At 40.6% G+C, this 19,399-nt stretch overlaps 1 protein-coding gene across 1 annotated transcript in view; it reads right to left on the bottom strand.

Annotated features, from left to right (window-relative positions):
- Nucleotides 1–19,399, bottom strand: part of DNAH11 (dynein axonemal heavy chain 11) — a 351,912-nt gene that overhangs the window by 275,909 nt on the left and 56,604 nt on the right. Inside the window, 5 exon segments of the mRNA XM_045495056.1 lie at nucleotides 4,514–4,906; nucleotides 5,282–5,386; nucleotides 11,997–12,192; nucleotides 12,743–12,867; nucleotides 13,175–13,312. Coding sequence (XP_045351012.1) covers nucleotides 4,514–4,906; nucleotides 5,282–5,386; nucleotides 11,997–12,192; nucleotides 12,743–12,867; nucleotides 13,175–13,312 — 957 coding nt within the window.

The raw sequence follows: 19,399 nt of genomic DNA, 5'->3' as shown, positions 1-19,399 counted from the left end.
TCTCTCTCTCCCCCTCCACCACTCACACTGTCTCTGTCTCTCTCAAAAATAAATAAATAAACTTAAAAAAAAAAATCTTCCCAAGGCACCTGCACGGCAGAATTGGTTAGGCATATGACTCTTGATTTCAGCTTAGGTCATGATCTCATTGTTGTGAAATTGAGCCCCAGATCAGACTCTGAGTGACAGCATGGAGCCTGCTTGGGATTCTGCACCCCCTCGCGCACGCACTCTCTCTCTCTCTGCCCCTCCCCCACTCACATATTTTCTCTCTCTCTCCTTCCTCTCCCTCCCTCCCTCCCTCAAAATAAATAAATAAACTTTTAAAAATCTTAATCAAAAATAAACAAAACAATGGGGCACCTGGGTGGCTTAGTCGGTTAATCAGCTGACTTCTACTCAGGTCACCATCTCATGGTTCAGTAGTTCAAGACCCATGTTGGACTCTGTGCTGACAGCTCAGAGCCTTGGAGCCTGCTTCAGATTCTGTGTCTCCCTCTCTCTCTGTCCCTCCCCCATTCACATTCTATCTCTCTCAAAAATAAACATTTTTAAAAAACCATTTTAATTTAAAAATAAGTAAATAAATAAATAAATAAATAAATAAATAAATAAATAAACAAAACAAAATAAAATAAAATCCTCCCCATCCCTGACACGCCCCAGGCACTGTGCAGTTTTCAGTTCCCACCCCCTAGAGCTCCTCAATTTAGCGGATTTCTGGTCCCATTTCTCCCATTCTCGTCAGTCGCTCCAATTTGGCTTCTATTCTATTGAGTTAGCTCTGTCACAGTCACCAATGGCTCCCATGGTGCAAAATCTGACTGCCAGTCTCAGCCTGATTTCCGGTCGCAAATCAGGATGGGACAAAGTCAAACGCTTCCTCCTTCTTGAAATCCCTTCTTGACGGTATTTCCAGGACAGCATCTCTCTTGATTTTCCCTCTACTTCACTGGCCTTCTCCGCTTCCTGTGCTGGACCTTGCCCTCCTCCCTGGCCTCAGGGATGACTTCAAGGTCAGTCCTCGGGCCTCTCTTCTATCTACAATCAATCCCTACCTGAACCCAGGTAAGTCTGTGGCTTTCCATATGACATACATGCTCCTGGCTCTCAGCTCTGTGTCACTGGCCTAGACTTCTAACCTCAAAGTCCAGACTCGACTGCAGTGCCAGCCTACGCAAAATATCCCCTTGAGCGTGCCTCTCTCACTAACATGGCCCAAACCAAAGCCTCTCTCTTCATGCAAAATCCACTCTCTCACAGTCTTCCCCATATCACTAAAGGGAAACTCCAATTTTCCAGTTGCTCAGACCAAAAAATCTCAACTCATCCTTGACATCGCGCTCTCCTGACTCACCACAGCAAATCCTGTTGGTTCTACCTTCAACATACATCCAGCATGACTGCTTCTATCACTACCGTTCTGACCCAAGCCATTGTCGCCTGAATTATTAAACTAATCTCCTAATGGTCTCTCTACCTCCTACAACCTCCTTGCTCCCCAACCTCTGATTTAGAGTCAACAGGCCAAGCCTTGGAACAGAGAGTCTCTGCTGCCATTTCACCTCCCAGTACAAACCAAATTTCTCATAATGGCCTGTCCATCCCCTATGATGGATCCTTAGTCCCTTCTAAGCTTTTATCAGCTGCCACTATTCCCCTTATGAATTCTGCTTCAGGCATGCTGGCTCTCTAACTGATCCTGGGACAGGCCAACTGTGTTCTTTCCTCAAACTTCTGTACTTTTGCTACCTACAGCATCCTTCTCCTGATATCTACATGGCTCATTCTCTTTCCCTTCTGGGTCAATGCAGAACTGCTACCTTATGAAGAAAGTGTTTCAAACCACTTCGTATAAAATACCCCCCCCCATACAAACCAGCAAGGTAGAACTCAAACTTTCACTACTCACAGATGACATGATACTCTATGTAGAAAACCCAAAAGCCTCCATTGAAAAACTGCTAGAAGCAGTACATGAATTTAGCAAAGTCACAGGATATAAAATCAATGTGAAAAAATCTGTCATATTTCTATACACTGCTAGCAAAGCAGCAGAAAAAGAAATCAAGGAACCGATCCAATTTGCAATTGCACCTAAAATGGTAAGATACCTAGGAATAAACCTAACTAAAGAGGTAAAAGATCTGTATTCCAAAAACTATAGAATGCTTATGAAAAAACCTGAATAGGACACAAAGAAATGAAAAAGGCTTCCATGCTCATGGATTAGAAGAAAAAACATTGTTAAGATGTCTATACTACCCAGAGCAATCTACACATTTAATGCAATCCCTATGAATATATTACCAACATTGTTCAGAGCTAGAACAAACAATCCTAAAATTTATATGGAACCACAAAAGACCCTGAATAGCCAAGGCAATGCTAAAAAAGAAAAACACAACTGGAGGTATCACAATCCTGGATTTCAAGCTATATTACAAAGCTATAATATATGTACTATATAGTATGGGCACAAAAACAGACACATAGATCAATGGAACAGAATAGAAAACCCAAAAATGGACTCCCAACTATATGGTCAACTCATCTTCAACAAAGCAGGAAAGAGTAGTCAGTGGAAAAAAGACAGTCATCAACAAATGGTGTTGGGAAAACCAGATGGCTACAGGCAGAAGAATGAAACTGGACCACTTTCTTACACCATACATACAAAAAGAAATTCAAAATGGATGAAAGTTCTAAATGTCCAACAGAAAACCATCAAAATCCTAGAGGAGAGCACAAGCAGCAACCTCTTTTGACCTTGGCCACAGCAACTTCTTACTAGACATGTTGCCAATGGGAAACAAAAGTAAAAATAAACTACTGGGACTTCATCTAGATAAAAAGCTTCTGCACGGTAAAGTAAAAAATCAACAAAATTAAAAGGCAGCCTATGGAATGGGAGAAGATATTTGCAAATGATCTATCTGTTAAAAGGTTAATAACCAAAATATAGAACTTATCAAACAGAACACCCAAAAAACAACCCAGTTAAGAAATGGGCAGAAGGCATGAATAGACACTTTCCCAAAGAAGACATCCAGACAGCCAACACATGAAATGATGTTAAACATCATTCATCATCAGGGAAATACAAATCAAAACCATGAGATACCACCTCATGGTTATCTCCAACGGGAGATAACCACCCATTAGAATGGCTAAAATTAACAACACAACAAACAACAGGTGTTGGTGAGGATGTGGGAAAGGGGAATCCTCTTGTACTGCTGGTGGGAATGCAAACTGATGCAACCACTCTGGAAAACTGTGTGGAGGTTCCTCAAGAAACTAAAACTAGAACTACCCTACAATTCAGCAATTGCACTATTAGGTATTTATCCAAAGGAGACAAAAATACAGATTCAAAGGGGTACATGCACTCCAATGTTTATAGCAGCATTATCAACAAAAGCTAAACTATGGAGAGAGCCCAAATGTTCATCTGATGATGGATAAATAAAGTGTAATACACACACACGAACACACACACACACATACAATGGAATATTAGCAATCAAAAAGAATGAAATCTTGCCATTTGCAATGATGTGGATGGAACTAGAATGTATCATGCTAAGTGAAATAAATCAGAGAAAGACAAATACCGTATGATTTCACTCGTATGCGAAATTTAAGAAACAAAACAGATGAACATATGGAAAGCGGGGGGAATAAAAAGACCAGGGAAGGAAACAAATCACAAAAGACTTAATGATAGAGAATAGACTGAGGGTTGACGGAGGGAGGAGGGTGGAAATCGGACTAGATGGGTGATGGGCATTAAGGAGGGCACTTGTTGTAATGAGCACTGGTTGTTGAACATAGGTGATGAATCACTGAATCCTACTCTGTAATCAATATCGCACTGAATGTTAACTAACTAGAATTTTAAAAAGTACACCTCCCCTACCAATGATTCCGTATCCTACCTGCTCTATTTTTTACTATTTATCCTACGACCAATTGACTTATTCTGTTTTTGTTATTGTCTCTCTTTTCCAACTAGAATATAAGGTCCAACAGATAAGGGACTTTTTGTTTGGTTACTTTTATTTTTCTGCCTTGTTCTATTTTATTTTATTTTCTCTTAAATTGACAACTCTAGAATAGTTTTAAAAATTCAAATACTTGTTAAAAAAAAAAAAAGAGTGACTACTATCACCACCCTTAGAAGGTTGAGAGGGTGGCAGGAGATGACGCAGACAAGACGGCTGACACAGGCACCCCACCAACAATGCTAGCTATGGACAGCTGCCAGAAGAGCATGTAGCTATGACAAATACAAGGATCCCCTCTCTAGCCTTTGCGTTTCATGAAAATGTCTCACATTCCAATAGGCGAGCAAGACAAATTTCTCCATTTTAAATGCTTAACAAAACCACACATAAAGCTCTCTCAACCCTAATAAAACAATCCTACATTATAAGGTGGTGTAGGTCTGCTGCCTTCTCAGCTAATTGAAAAGCTCTTCAATCTATTTCAAAACCTTAAAAGCAATTACCTCCACCAAGTTATGTATCTTGCAGCCATCTTCCTGAATTCGCTTGTACTTTTTAGAGAACAAATCACTCTTGTCCTCCAAGGTAAAGACAGCCTCCCTTCGGTGCTCCCTCCTGGGCAGAAGCGTACACTCGGCCCACGCCTTCATGGTTTGCTGGATCACTTTAACATTGCTCCGCGCATGCTCAACTCTGTGTGCCAATTCCGCCGTCGCTGTGTGCACCCTCTCAATGTATCCCCAGCAGTCATCCTGCCACGTCAGCGACGTCGCGGCTGCCTGTAGTTGCTCATCCACGGCCCTCAGCTCCTCTTCAACCAGAGGGTATTCCACTTCCAGAAGAGTCTGCTTCAGCTGATTATATCCTTGCACAAGAAGTTCAAGATTTCCAATGTACTGAGCAAAGGAAATCCCCAAACAAAAAGGGCCAAATATGTTATAGCTATGTATCTTAAAGGCATCAAAGTACTATTGGTCTACATGTTAATAATTACAAATTAAGACACTTGTTCTTGTGTTCAGCGGTGCATAGGTGGCTCGGTCGGCTGAGCATCTGACTCCTGATTTTGGCTCAGGTCATGATCCCAGGGTCATGGGATCAAGCTTTGCATCGGGCCCCATGATGAATGTGGAGTCTATTTAAGATTCTCTTTCTCCCTCCACCCCTCTGCCCAGCTCACGCTCACACTCCCTCTCTCAAAAAAATTAAAAAAGAAAAACACAAGTAAAAAAAAAATATTTCTGTTCAAAAAATACCATAAAAACACTAACCTTTAAAATAGTGTTTCTTTTTTTGAAGATGGCTAAAGCTGAATCTGGTATGTTGGATTTCTTCAACATCAAAAGGTATTTCACTTCTCTCAATACAGCCACTAGCTTTTAAAAGAAAATCAAGGATCATTATGTATTTTAAGAAGAGCATTCTCTTTCAACACACATTAAAATCCCAACACTTAAAATTTCATCCAATGGTTACAATACTCTCAAACTGTCAAGGCTTAACTGACTGAGGCTGCTGTTTCACATGCTTTTTAAGCATACACGTAACAATCATACATTCCTTATGATGTGGAAATATAAATAATAAAGGTATCTATCACTGGTTATGGCCCACAGTCAGGGAAAGAATTTAAGCAAAAGACAGCAACATGTGCACATGGACAGATGAAATTGAAGGCCATAAACGGACCTCAATGTTTTCCCAGTACCTTCTTCCTGTTACAATGTTTGTTTTGAAAACATAAATGTGTTCCAATGTGATTGATACACTAGCAAAGTGAGGATACCACCTATTTTCTCTATGTTTATCTGCAATTTCATTAGCAAGAAACACCAGGTAAAAGTAAAAACCACACCCAACTCAACTGGAAAGCTTAGAAATAGGCACGGAGCACCTGGGTGGCTCAACTGGTTGAGTGTCTATTTCAGCTTGGGTTATGATCCCAGGATCATAGGAGTGAGCCGCGTCCGCTCCCCAATGAGTGTGGAACCTGCTTGGAATTCTGTCTCTCTGCCCCTCATGCTCTCCAATAAAAATTTTAAAAATTAGGGGTGCCTGGATGGCTCAGTCAGTTAAGCACCCAACTTCAGCTCAGGTTATGACCTCACGACTTGGCTCGTGAGTTCAAGCCCTCGTCAGCCTCTGAGCCAACAGCTCAGAGCCTGGGGCCCACTTCAGATTCTGTGTCTCCCTCTCTCTCTGCCCCTCCCCTGCTCACACTCTTATTCTCTCACAAAAATAAACATTAAAAAAACCTTTTTAATTTAAAAAAAATCATTTAGAAATACACAAAATGCTCATATGTAAACAGCCACCAAGTACTTCAGTTCATTCACGCATGAGGAGCCACGCCCACTCACCTGCAGGGGTGGGAGGGGGGTACAACAACTTCCTGCCTGGTATCAGAGAACTCTCCTTCCATCACTTCACAGTAACACACAAACTGCAACCTTTCCAACACCTACTTCCATGAGCAAACTTCAGGTCTTTGTCAAGGGAAAGTCATATTTACTGTGGTAGCTATATATTATTTATATAGCCATTTAAAATGTATAAAATAATGCTGTTTTTCCTACATTCCTATTTTTTTTAATTTTTATTTAAATTCGTTAGTTAACACACAGTGTGATATTAGTTTCAGGTGTACAATACAGTGATTCAACATTTCTGTACAACACTCAGGGCTCATCACATTAAGTGCACTCCTTCATCCCCATCACCTACCTCACCCATGACTCCACCCACCTTCCCTCTGATAACCATCAGTTTGTTCTCTCTAGTTAAGAATCTGTTTGTTGGTTTGCCTCTTTCTTTTTTTCCTTTTTTTTTTTTTTAATTGCATCCAAGTTGGTTAACATACAGTGTAATTCCGGAATAGAATTTACTGATTCGTCACTCATATATAACACCCAGTACTCATCCCAACAAGCGTCCTCCTTAATGTCCCTTACCCATTTAGCCTACCCCCTCACCCACCTTGCCTCCAGTAGCGCTCAGTTTGTTCTCTGGATTTAAGACTCTCTTATGGTTTGTCTGTTTTTATATTATTTTTGCTTCCCTTCCCTTATGTTCATCTGTCTTGTATCTTAAATTTCACATATGAGTGAAGTCATATGATAGTTGTCTTTCTCTGACTTACTTCACTTAGCATAATACACTCTAGGTTCCATCCATGTTGTTGCAAATGGCAAAATTTCATCCTTTTCGATTACCGAGAAATATTACACACACACACAATCTTATCTTCTTTATCCATTCATCAGTCGATGGACATTTGGGCTCTTTCCGGACTTGGGCTATTGTCAATAGCGCTGCTATAAAAACTGGGGTGCATGTGCCCCTTCAAAACATCCTACCTGTAACCCTTGGATAAATACTTAGTAGTGCAATTACTGGGTCATAGGGTAGTTCTATTTTTAATTTTTTGAGGAACCCCCAACTGTTCTCCAGAGTGGCTGTACCAGTTTGCATTCCCACCAGCAGTGCAAAAGAGATCCTCTTTCTCTGCATCCTCACCAATATCTGCTGTTTCCTGAGTTGTTCACTTTAGCCATTCTGACAGGTGTGAGGTGGTATCTCATTGTGGTTTTGATTTGTATTTCTCTGATGATGAGTGATGTTGAGAATCTTTTCATGTGTCTGTTAGCCATCTGTATGTTTTCTTTGGAAAAGTGTCTTTTGCCAATTTCTTCACTGAATTATTTTTGGGTGTTGAATTTAATCAGTTCTTTATAGATTTTGGATACTAACCCTTTATCTGATAGGTTATCTGCAGATATCTTCTCCCATTCCATCAGCTGTCTTTTAGTTTTGCTGATAGTTTCCTTCACCGTGAAGAAGCTTTTTATCTTGATGAGGTCCCAATAGTTCATTTTTCTTCTGTTTCTTTGCCTATGGAGACATGTCTAGTAAGAAGTTGCTGCGGCCAGGGTCAAAGAATTTCTTGCCTGTTATCTCTTCTAAGATTTTAATAGCTTTCTAATATTTAGGTCTTTCATCCATTTTGAGTTTATTTTTGCATATGGTGTAAGAAAGTGGTCCAGGTTCATTCTCCTGCATGTCGCTGTCCAGTTTTCCCAGCACCACTTGCTGAAGAGACTGTCTTTATTCCATTGGATACTCTTTGCTGCTTTGTCAAAGATGAGTTGGCCATACCTTTGTGGGTTCATTTCTGGCTTCTCTCTTCTGTTCAATTGATCTATGTGTCTGTTATGCCAGTACCATACTGTCTTGATGATTACAGCTTTGTAATACAGCTTAAAGACTGGAATTGTGATGCCTCCTGCTCTGGTTTTCTTTTTCAGGATTGCTTTGGCTATTCGGAGTCTTTTCTGGTTCCATACAAATTTGAGGATTATTTTTTCTAGCTCTGTGAAGAATGCTGGTGTTATTTTGATAGGTATTGCATTGAGTACGTAGAGTGCTTTGGACAGTATTGACATTTTAACAATATATGTTCTTCCTATCCAGGAGCATGGAATGTTTCTCCTTTTTTTTTTTTTTTTTTTTTTTTTTTTTTGGAAATCTTCGATTTCTTTTATTAACTTTCTATAGTTTTCAGTGTACAGAAAACTACATCGGGCCCTTATACCTCTCTGATTAGGTTCATTCCTAGGTATTATGGGTTTTGGTGCAATTGTAAACGGGATCGATTCCTTGATTTCTCTTTCTGCTACTTCATTACTGGTGTATAGAAATGCAACCAACTTCTATACACTGATTTTATATCCTGTGACTGAATCCTGTGTTGAATTCATGGATCAGTTCTAGCAGTTTGGGGTGGAGTCTTTTGTTTTCCACATAGAGTATCATGCTGTCTTCGAAAAGTGCAAGTTTGACTTCCTTCTTGCTGACTTGGATGCCTTTTTTGTGTGTGTTGTCTGATTACTGAGGTTAGGACTTCCAACACTATGTTGAATAACAGTGGTGAGAGTGGAAATCCTTGTTTTCCTGACCTTAGGGGGAAAGCTCTATTTTTCCCCATTGAGGATGATGTTAGCAGTGGGTTTTTCATATATGGCTTTTATGATCTTGAGGTACTACATTCCTGTTTCTTTAATGTATTGCTTACAGTTGTTTTAGGTTTATTTACTTATTTTGAAAGAGCAAGTGAGGGAGGGACAGAGAGAGGCGGAGAAAGAACTTCAAGAAGGCTCCACACTATGCACAGAACCCTACATGGGGCTGGATCTCATTACCATGAGATCATGAACTGAGCTGATAACATCAGTCAGACACTTAATCATCCAAGCCACCCAAGCACCCCTTGCTTACAGCTTTTAAAGTATGACAGCCCTGGGGCGCCTGGGTGGCGCAGTCGGTTAAGCGTCCGACTTCAGCCAGGTCCCGATCTCGCGGTCCGTGAGTTCGAGCCCCGCGTCGGGCTCTGGGCTGATGGCTCAGAGCCTGGAGCCTGTTTCCGATTCTGTGTCTCCCTCTTTCTCTGACCCTCCCCCGTTCATGCTCTGTCTCTCTCTGTCCCAAAAATAAATAAACGTTGAAAAAAATAAATAAATAAAGTATGACAGCCCTAACCCCATTTTCCCCATAATCCCAGTACTTTTTACAGTGCAATCTTTCCTAGTGCAGTGATTTTTAGGAAGACATATGTCATGTAGCAGAAATGACTACACCTCTGAATCACTGGCTCTGAGGAAAAGACTGCACAACACCTTTTTAAGGTAGACCAGTTGACTCCCTTAGATTGTTACACCACAGGTTAACTAGTAACATATAGTCTGTGTTTTTATCATCCCTTCAGGTATAAACACAGGAATTATCCCTGGAACTTCTCACGAATTAGTTTCTGTAAGCTGGTTTTATGAAATTAGGGATGAAAGAAACCCTCAGTTCTCCAGGTCATGTATTTATACATGTATGTGCTAAGGTTTGTAAACATAACTAAGTGATGCTATTCTCTGTACTATTTCAGGGCAACAGATCAGAATTTGGGTGCAGATTATGACAATCAAATCCAATGAGGCCCATTTCCTACCTAGGTATACAATACAACTGACATGAAAAGGAAATCACTAAAAAACAGTATATAATCTTCACTATCTAAAAAATTAGCCAAATTTTGACTAATTTTTTTGTAAAAGCAACTCACAAATAGATATTTTTATATGTTTGCCCTTTCCTGTAAAGCACATTCTTTTAGGCAAATAGAAAAGTTTAGGAGTGCCTCAATGGCTCAGTTGGATAAATAGCCAAATCTTGATTTTGGCTCAGATCATGATCTTATGGTTCATGAAATGAAGCCCTGCATGGATGGGGCTCACACTGACAGCACAGAGCCTGCTTAGGATTCTCTCTCTCTCTCTCTCTCTCTGCCCCTCCCCCACTCGTTCTCTCCCCCTCTCTCTCTCAAAATACATAAACATTAAGAAAAAGCTTATTTTGTGCCTCCTGCCAAGCTCTCAAAGTTGGAAATAAGTTAAAATACGTATATGCCTACATATATATCATTTAGCAAATATATGCACAGAGAGTACATTATATATAAATATAAGCAAACCATAGGTAATTTCTATTAAACTTTTTGTGTTTTCATTATTACATTCTTATCAATTACATAACATGTAATGAAGTTTTGAGAAAATAAACTTCCTCAGAGAATTTATGAAATTTCTTTTTGTTATGTGGTTTATCATAAAATAAAAATGATCTCTCTTCAATAAAGGTAAATTTCATCCCGGATACTACTTAGCTGTTCATTTTTTTTTTTAATTTTTTTTAATCTTTCTTTTCTTTTTTTTTTTTTTTTTTTTCAACGTTTATTCATTTTTGGGACAGAGAGAGACAGAGCATGAACGGGGGAGGGGCAGAGAGAGAGGGAGACACAGAATCAGAAACAGGCTCCAGGCTCTGAGCCATCAGCCCAGAGCCTGACGTGGGGCTCGAACTCAAGGACCGCAAGATCGTGACCTGGCTGAAGCCGGACACTTAACCGACTGCGCCACCCAGGCGCCCCTAATCTTTATTTTCGAGAGAGAGAGAAAGAATGTGAGCAGGGGAGGGGCAGAGACAGAGGGAGACACAGAATCCGAAGCAGGCTCCAGGCTCCGAGCTGTCAGCACAAACCCTAACCCGACGCTCGAACTCATGAACCACGAGGTCATGACCTGAGCCAAAGTCGGACGCTCAACCAACTGAGCCACCCAGGCGCCCCTTAACTGTTCACACTATTTGGGGCATTTATATGTTGTTTTGTGTTTTTCTGAAAACTATTTTATAAGAATTACTAATTTAACATATTAGAGTTTATTGTCCCTTTGAAAGATATTATGACAAATCATTTACCATTATCCACCCAAAGGATTAAAAAAGGTCTCTCATTCCATACATTTTGTCGACTCCCCAAACCTTAACTTCTGTGATAAAATTTTAGTGAACCAAAAGCAAATAAAATTCAAGCCAGAAAACTGATAAAGACTATAATTACATTCAATTGAGCTAACATTAGGTATTACCACACGTCAGACACTATGCTGGAATCAAAAAACACAAAGGTAAAATGGAATGGACCCCACTCTCAACTCATTATTCAGTGAAGGTAGAAGTGGCAATTACAAGGCAAAATAAACAGTAATTAATACAGCATTTGGGAAACCAATCTCTAAAACTACAACCTATTAGAAGTTGTTTTCAGGGGCACCTGAGTGGCTCAGTTAGTTGAGCGTCTAAATTCGACTCACGTCACGATCTCGCGGTTCGTGGGTTTGAGCCTCGCTTCGGGCTGGCTGCTGTCAGAGTGAAGCCCAGTTCAGATCCTCTGTCCCCCTTTCTCTCTACCCCTCCCCCAGTGGTGCTCTCTCTTCTCTCAAAAATAAGTTTTTTTTTTTTTTTTTTTTTTTAAGTTTTCAGTTATATTCCTAGTGGCACTGACAGTCTCCCAAAATTAAATATAAATGGCTGGAAGCATCAGAGATTTACTTGTAATAAAAATGCCATCTATGAAACAACTTAAAAATATCAAACCCCTACCTTTGGGTCAAAGTTGACACTGAGAAGACCATTTATGGCACTGAATTTAACCAAGGGTTGATTCAAATTGAATTCACAGATTTCATCAACGTTACTTTTCCATTCATCATAGATAGAATTTTCAAATTGGTCTAGCAAAGTTGTCATTTCAGTATACTTCTGATAAAGTAGGGCATCATCAGGACTTTCCAAGAATCTGTAGGAATACGATTTTTCTACATATTAGATTTCAGCCTGACTACTTGACAGTAAAATATAAAATAGAAAGTATGATAAAATGTACTATAAAAACAGGAATAGAAACAATAAATGCCAAATAATGGTTATGAATTGTCTTTGCCTTAAAAGACAGTTATCAAATTAATGGAACTCCAAAGATGTAACTGAATGTCAACAGCAGAAAGTTCCCAATTCCTACAAAGAAGAGAGGCAGGTACAGAAAATCTGCAAAATAAAAGGAGTGCTAGTTACTGAAGAAAAGTAACAAAAAGCTACCAACATATTGTCAGTGAAAACGAAAAGTGAAAAGAAATTATGTATGGACCCAAAGAGATGAAGTTTTAAGAGTCCCATTGAATGTACTTTAAAATCATGAGGATGAATCCTTCTCAACGAACTGAGCCAAGTAAGAGTCAAATATAAGGGCAAAGACTCTGTAAGTGCTAAAATGAACAGCTCGCTGACCCCCATAAAAATTGCCTGTCTCATTAGGATGGTTTTACCATGAAATAAGCCTAATAACTTACAAATACCGGAGAGATGCAAAATTGGACCAAAATGTTTGAAGTCGTTCAAGGACCTCTTTAGCCCATTTGATGTTGCCTGAGGTAAAAGGCATATTCCTGTGGAGAACTACATTTCCACGTTCAATCTGCAAATTGATATTTTGGTGAAGAGGAAGAAAGGAAATATGTAATCAGAGTGCATTCCAACCTTGTAAGCAATTGTTCATTTTGGTAGTTTTACAGTACAAATACATAAAACGTATGCGTTAAGAACTTGAGTAGTAGGGTTATGGTCCTAAGCCAAGTTCATCTGCATAAAGAAACCAATTAAATAAAGGCATAAAAGGCTTAGGGCCCATCTACTCTTTAGGTATCATTAAATCAAGTCCCAATTGATGGTCATTACCCACAAAAATGATGCTGTGGATGTGCTCAACTTCACCCCCTACTTACCTGCTTCACGTGTTCATTATACAACTGCTTACACATATCCAACTCCGCGTCAAACATGAGCACTAGTGTGCTATAATGTGGGCTGAAGATTTCCATGACAACCGGTTTCTCTAGAAAATTCCCAAATACGGTCAAAAGCTGTGAAAAATCAAAGTTACAAGGTTAAGAACTGTGGGTTTTTAATACAAATACTCCATTATTTCCCCCCATTAAACCTCCTATATGACTAGAGATAAAACAAAATTCTAGAACCCTAAGAGAATCCTGAAGTACCTCCAAATTGAAAACATTTGTCCAATAAAGCAAATACTAAATGTAAAGCAATTTGCCTGCCTCAGCAGAAAATGAGAGGAGTCAGAAATTAACTACTGCCTATCAGCAGTCTCTGCTCGCAGATAACACTACTTCCGCCTGCTGGGCACCAGGAAATGTTTTAGAAGAGACTGTGCAGATATGAAAAACAGAAGTAAAACGTGTGCCCATTTTATTTGTTCTCCCCTCCTACACGTAGGCTCTTCCGATACAAGAATATCCACATGGAGGCCCTCCAGGTCACACTTTTAGTAATTCTGCCAGGGGCACCTGGGTGGCTCAGCCGGTTATGCGTCCAACTCTTATTTCAGCTCAGATCATGATCTCACGGTTTTGCGAGTTCGTGGCCCTAATCGTGCTGAGCTGGCAGTGCTGAGCCTGCTGGGGATTCTGTCTCCTCCCCACTCAAGCTGTTTCTGTTTCCGTCAAAATAAATACACTTCATGATAATAATAGTCATAGTAAATTATACCGAATGTACCAGTTACTGTGATTGTCCTGTGCATGGCAGCCATGTTGCCTGCCACACCACCCAGCGACCCCCGACACGGTGGCCTCAGGCCGTAGTGGTGACCTGCTCCCAGGGCAACTATCCCACAGGCAGACATCTCCTTTGACAGGAAATGTCCCACCTCAAACGAATGCCTTGAACTCATCACATTCTCTCCTCCTCTGGAAAAGAATTGGGGCACAGCAGATTGAAGTCACCGTGGCAAAATTAGGAGTGAACAAAACCTATCAGCAAGGGGAGGAAACCAATAGGGAGACAGAAGAAAAAGAAGTGGACTGGAACAGGATCACATCACCGGCAAGCAGGACAGTAAAGGTCCTTCAGCCCTCCTCGCTCAGTCCATGCTCCCCACCCAAATCCAAATGAACTTTCACCACCAGTTTCCACAAGGCTTAGCTATCTGAGGAGCCTGACCTTGGATCTCCACTAGCCTCCTGCCTTGTCTTCTGCCCCACGTGGATCCTTCTGCGTGCCGGCGTCAGACAGCTTTCCTTGCAAGCAAAACGATGTAATTAAAATGCACACTGTCATATAAGATGTGTTAAAATAATGCTTGCAAGGTGCCATGTACTGTATTTTAAGGGCCTTACAATGCTGTTGTCACATCTTTCAGATAAGAAAACGGAGTCGTGGAGAGGGAGTCATTTCCCCAAATTCTCACAGCTAGTGGCAGGGCTGCTGTTGGACACCGGGCAGTCTGGCACCAGGGCCGGGGCTTCCTGGTGCAGGCCCTAAACAACCAAGGGGTCATTTAAAATTATTTTGTCACTTGCTTACTCTGTGTGGGTTTCATCAAATGTCAGTTACTAGACCTGTTATATAGATATTTCTTTAAAAGAAGATACTTTTAAAAGATATTTCTTTAAAAGAAGATATTTCTTTAAAAGAAGATACTTTTAAAAGATATTTCTTTAAAAGAAGATATTTCTTTAAAAGTCAGTAAACACCATCAAGATGGCAGAAAACCATACACCAACGTCTATGCCTTCTTAAGGTGTCCCTCAAAATTTATTTTCTTTACGGGTGTCTGGGTGGCTCAGTGGGGAAGTGTCCAACTTTGGCTCAGGTCATGATCTCACAGTGGGTGAGCTCGAGCCCTGCATCGGGCTCTGTGCTCACAGCTCAGAGCCTGGAGCCTGGTTCAGATTCTGTGTCTCCCTCTCTCTCTGCTCCTCCCTCACTCATGCTCTGTCTCTGTCTGTCTCAAAAATAAACAAAACATTTAAAAAACTATTTTTGTTTTCTTTAAACAACAACTGTTGGTGAGGATGTGGAAAAAAAAAAAAAAAAAAGCAATGCTGATGCACCGTTGGTGGGAATGCAAACTGGTGCAGCCACTGTGGAAAACAGTATGGAGGTTCCTCACAAAATTAAAAATAGAATTACCATATGATCCAGTAATTGCACTACTGGGTATTTACCCAAATACAAAACACTAATTTGAAAAGATATATACACCGCTATGTGACTGTAGCATTATTTACAAAAGCAAAATATGGAAGCAACCCAAGTGTCTATCAATAAATGAATGGGTAGAAAAGACGTGGTATATGTACAATAGAATATGAGCCATAAAAAAAGAATAAAATCGTGCCACTTGTAACAGCAGAGATGGATCTAGAGGGCATAATGCTAAGTGAGAGAAATCACTCAGAAGAAGACAAATAACCCATGATATCATGTATGTGAAATTTAACGAAGAAAAAAAAGACAAGAGAAGAAGACTCAAAAACAGAGAACTGGTGGTTAGCAGAGGGGATGTGGGATGGATGATGGATGAAACAGGTGAGGGGTGTTAAGAGGACACATAGGATGAACATTAAGTAATGTACAGGATTGGGGTTTTTAATTGTTTTCTTTGTTTGAGAGAGAGAGAGAAAGGGTGTGAGCAAGCCTGAGTGGGAGAGGGGCAGACAGAGAGGGAGAATCTCAAGCAGGCTCCTGCCCAGGGCAGAGCCTGACTCAGGGCTCACTCTCACAACCAGGAGATCATGACCTGAGCGAAATCAAGAACCGGATGCTTAACCAATGGAGCTGAAGTAATGTAATGTACAGAAATGTTGAATCACTGTATTGTACACCTGAAACTAATTTAACACTATATGTTAATTACACTGGAATTAAAGCAAAATAATGGGGGGAAAACCCTGTTCTTTAAAAACAGCTTTCCTGTTAACATTTTCTAAATATTTACATAAACCACATTCACTGGGGGAAAAACAGCAACAACAACAACAAAAAAAAATTGTTCGAAGTAAAAAGTAGATTTAACTGTATCTTAGAGGTCAGTTTAGATACATTAGGCTTTTTTTCCTCTGGTAATATCAATTATAACTACTATAGAAACTGCTAAACATTTTTAAACCTGCTTGGTTAGCGGCTACCTAGCAAAATGCAAATAAACTTTCTCCTTACAACCACTATTTTGTTGACTTTGGATTCTGTATTAACATTCAGAAGCAAACACTGACTGAGATTGAACAAAGAAGCGCAATCCTCCGACAGCAGGGAAATGCATTGATTTCCCAACATGCTCTTTCAAACACTTACTGTACTGACCACAAGTGAAATACCAGAAGCTTCCTGACCACATCTCATCTTGTCTACCTGATACGTTTAGTGAGACGCGACTCCAAGTGTAACAGAGAAAAGACACAGAGCTATGGGGAGGCTGGAGAGCCAGGAAATGGTAAGAAGAAAAGTCTTCACCCTTTAGGCAGGTGCACATGACCAAGTAGCTAAAAATTACCCTCTGGGATGAGAACTGTGGTCACTGGCACCTCTTGCTTCCTTGTCATGATGGCACTGAGAGCTATTCTGTAAAGAGTATAAAAAACACTTCCCTTCCTATCAACCTCAAACGATTAAACATGGACTCCCATTACATGTTTCGTCTCCTAAATATCCCATTTGAGATCTTTAAGATCCATTGTAATTTTCTTCTAATTCCCACTTTCACTACGTAACATGGCTTTTCCTAAGGCTGATGCCATCATTCAAGCACTAGCTATTTATGTTTTTTTCCTAGCTTTTCCTCTTTCCACAATTTTTTTAATCTCTTGCCACCTGAACCATTACACATGTCACACTTTTATCGCTTCCACTTTCACTGTCTGAGGACTCCTCTAGACACTTGAACTCGCACACTTCAGTCTAGCTTCACGCAGACACACTACATTTCAGAGAAACATCCCTTCGCGTTGGGCTTTGTTTTGTTTTTTATTGAGTGTCGACACTTGGAGGCTTTGAACTACAGTTTCACATTAGAGGAGAACAGTGTTTGGGCCCAGTGCCCTTCCTGGTCACGTCTTTGCCAAGGGCAGGCATGAATCACGGTCTTGGGAAAAGCGTCTGCAAATATTTATTCCCTGGGACCCAACAGCCAACGGTCACAGTTTATCATCCTGTACTGGTGGCAGAGATCGTTTTTTCCTCAATACGCAATCCTGTAAGTTTTGTCCTCTGCCACTTTTCTCCCTGCAGTCACCCTCACCAGGGTGTCATTCCATTACTCTGACGACCAGTCTACCCAACCCCAAGCAGTTATGAAGTGTTCGCTTCATAAGACACTGAAAGAAGGGATCTAAATATAACAAAAAACCTAAGATGATGTCCCACCCCTGCAGAGTGGGACAGAGTGGGACAGAGCTCCAGGCAGGAGCTCATGTTATACGTTTCCACAGACAAGGTACAAATATGGGGAAAGTTAAAGAAAAAAATACATGACAAAAAGACAAAGTTGTTTAGAAAAAGAGAAGTGGCACACACTAGAAGAGAATCCGTATCAACTGTTGTGCTAAGAGAAGAAGAGAGACTTGAATTAGAAGAGGTAGCAGGGGCGCCCGGGTGACTCAGGTGGTTAAGCATCCAACTTTGGCTCGGGTCCTGATGTTTCGGTTTGCGAGTCCAAGCCCTGCATGAGGCTCTCTGTCAGGCCAGAGCCCGCTTCAGATCCTCTGTGCCTCTCTCTCTCTCTGCCCTTTCCCCGAGTCGCCCTCTCTTTCTCTCTCAAAAATAAACAAACGCTATTTTTAAAATGTTTATGTATTTACTTTTGACAGGAAGGGAGCACACACACAAGTCAGGGGGAGAGAGAGGGGGAGGCACAGGATGCCAAGCAGGCTCCAGACTCCGAGAGGTGAGCGCAGAGCCCGACGTGGGGCTAGAACTCCCAAACTGTGAGATCATGACCCGAGTTGAAGTCACACCAACTGAGCCACCCAGATGCCCCATTTTAGGTTTTTTTTCCTACGTTTATTTATTTATTTTTGAGAGAAAGCAGGAAGGAGCAGGGAAGGGGCAGACCAAGAAGGAGAGAGAGAATATCAAACAGGTTCTGCGCTCTCAGCACAGAGCCAGACATGGGGCTTGAACTCACTAACTGTGAGATCATGACCTGAGCCAAAGTCGGACACTTAACTGACTGAGCCACCCAGGCACCCCAACATTAAAAAAAAAAGGCTTTAACAACAACAACAACAACAACAACAACAACAACAACAGGTAGGAGCCTCTGTAAAGAGAACCATCTACATTCTTTCCTCTAGTTATTTATAAAAGCATGAAAAACAAAGTAGCTCCAGTAACAGAGAGTATGATACATTACTAGGTACCCATTACAAAAACAGTACTGAATTCTGCTTTAAAGGAAAATATTTATGATTGATTGCTAAGTGAGAAAGGTTGCCGAGGGCCAGCCTACGATGTCACTTTTGTCAAAGAGATACATGTATGTATTTCTAGCCAAATAAAAAGTAGTGGTGGTATTAAATAGTAATTTCTGAGAGATGGGATCACAGGCAGCTTAATTCTACAATAACAGGCTATATATTTTGGACAACAGCATCTCCATTTCATCTCCCAGCTCTTACAAAATGAACAACTACTTGATCCTTGTCAATTCTCCATGTTAAAATGCTTTCCCAGGCCAAGACAATTCCACCTTCACCACCAACTGACTGATCATGTGAATATGAAGGTCAAAATCGGACAGTATCTTACATGAAGTCTGTGTCCATTCTCTTGTTTTGCACTGCCATTTTCAATGAATTGTGCCCAAGATTCCCTAGGCGTATTTCTCCTGAAACAGAAGCCTCCGTTCCTCTTGTGGGATGTCATCTGAATTTACATGTCACTTACAGTTCTTTTCTTCGACAAGCAAGTTTCATATATGTCCCTCTTCCTCATCTCATAAGCTGTCCTTTTGGGAGGTCTGCGACGATGCATTTCTTTTATGTAACTCAGAATACATACATAGCACACTGCATTTCGTCAGTTCTCTGTCCAACATTTTTTTGCATCTTAACATCTGAAAGTGGACTATGGTATATAATCGACGGAACCATAATTTTTTGGCACCACTTTCCTTTCTGTATATACAGAATAATGGTGTGTTTGATAAC

This window comes from Leopardus geoffroyi, chromosome A2 (assembly GCF_018350155.1).
Source record: "Leopardus geoffroyi isolate Oge1 chromosome A2, O.geoffroyi_Oge1_pat1.0, whole genome shotgun sequence".
NCBI classification, from domain to species: Eukaryota; Metazoa; Chordata; class Mammalia; order Carnivora; family Felidae; genus Leopardus; species Leopardus geoffroyi.
This window is presented reverse-complemented; position numbering and strand designations above follow the sequence as displayed.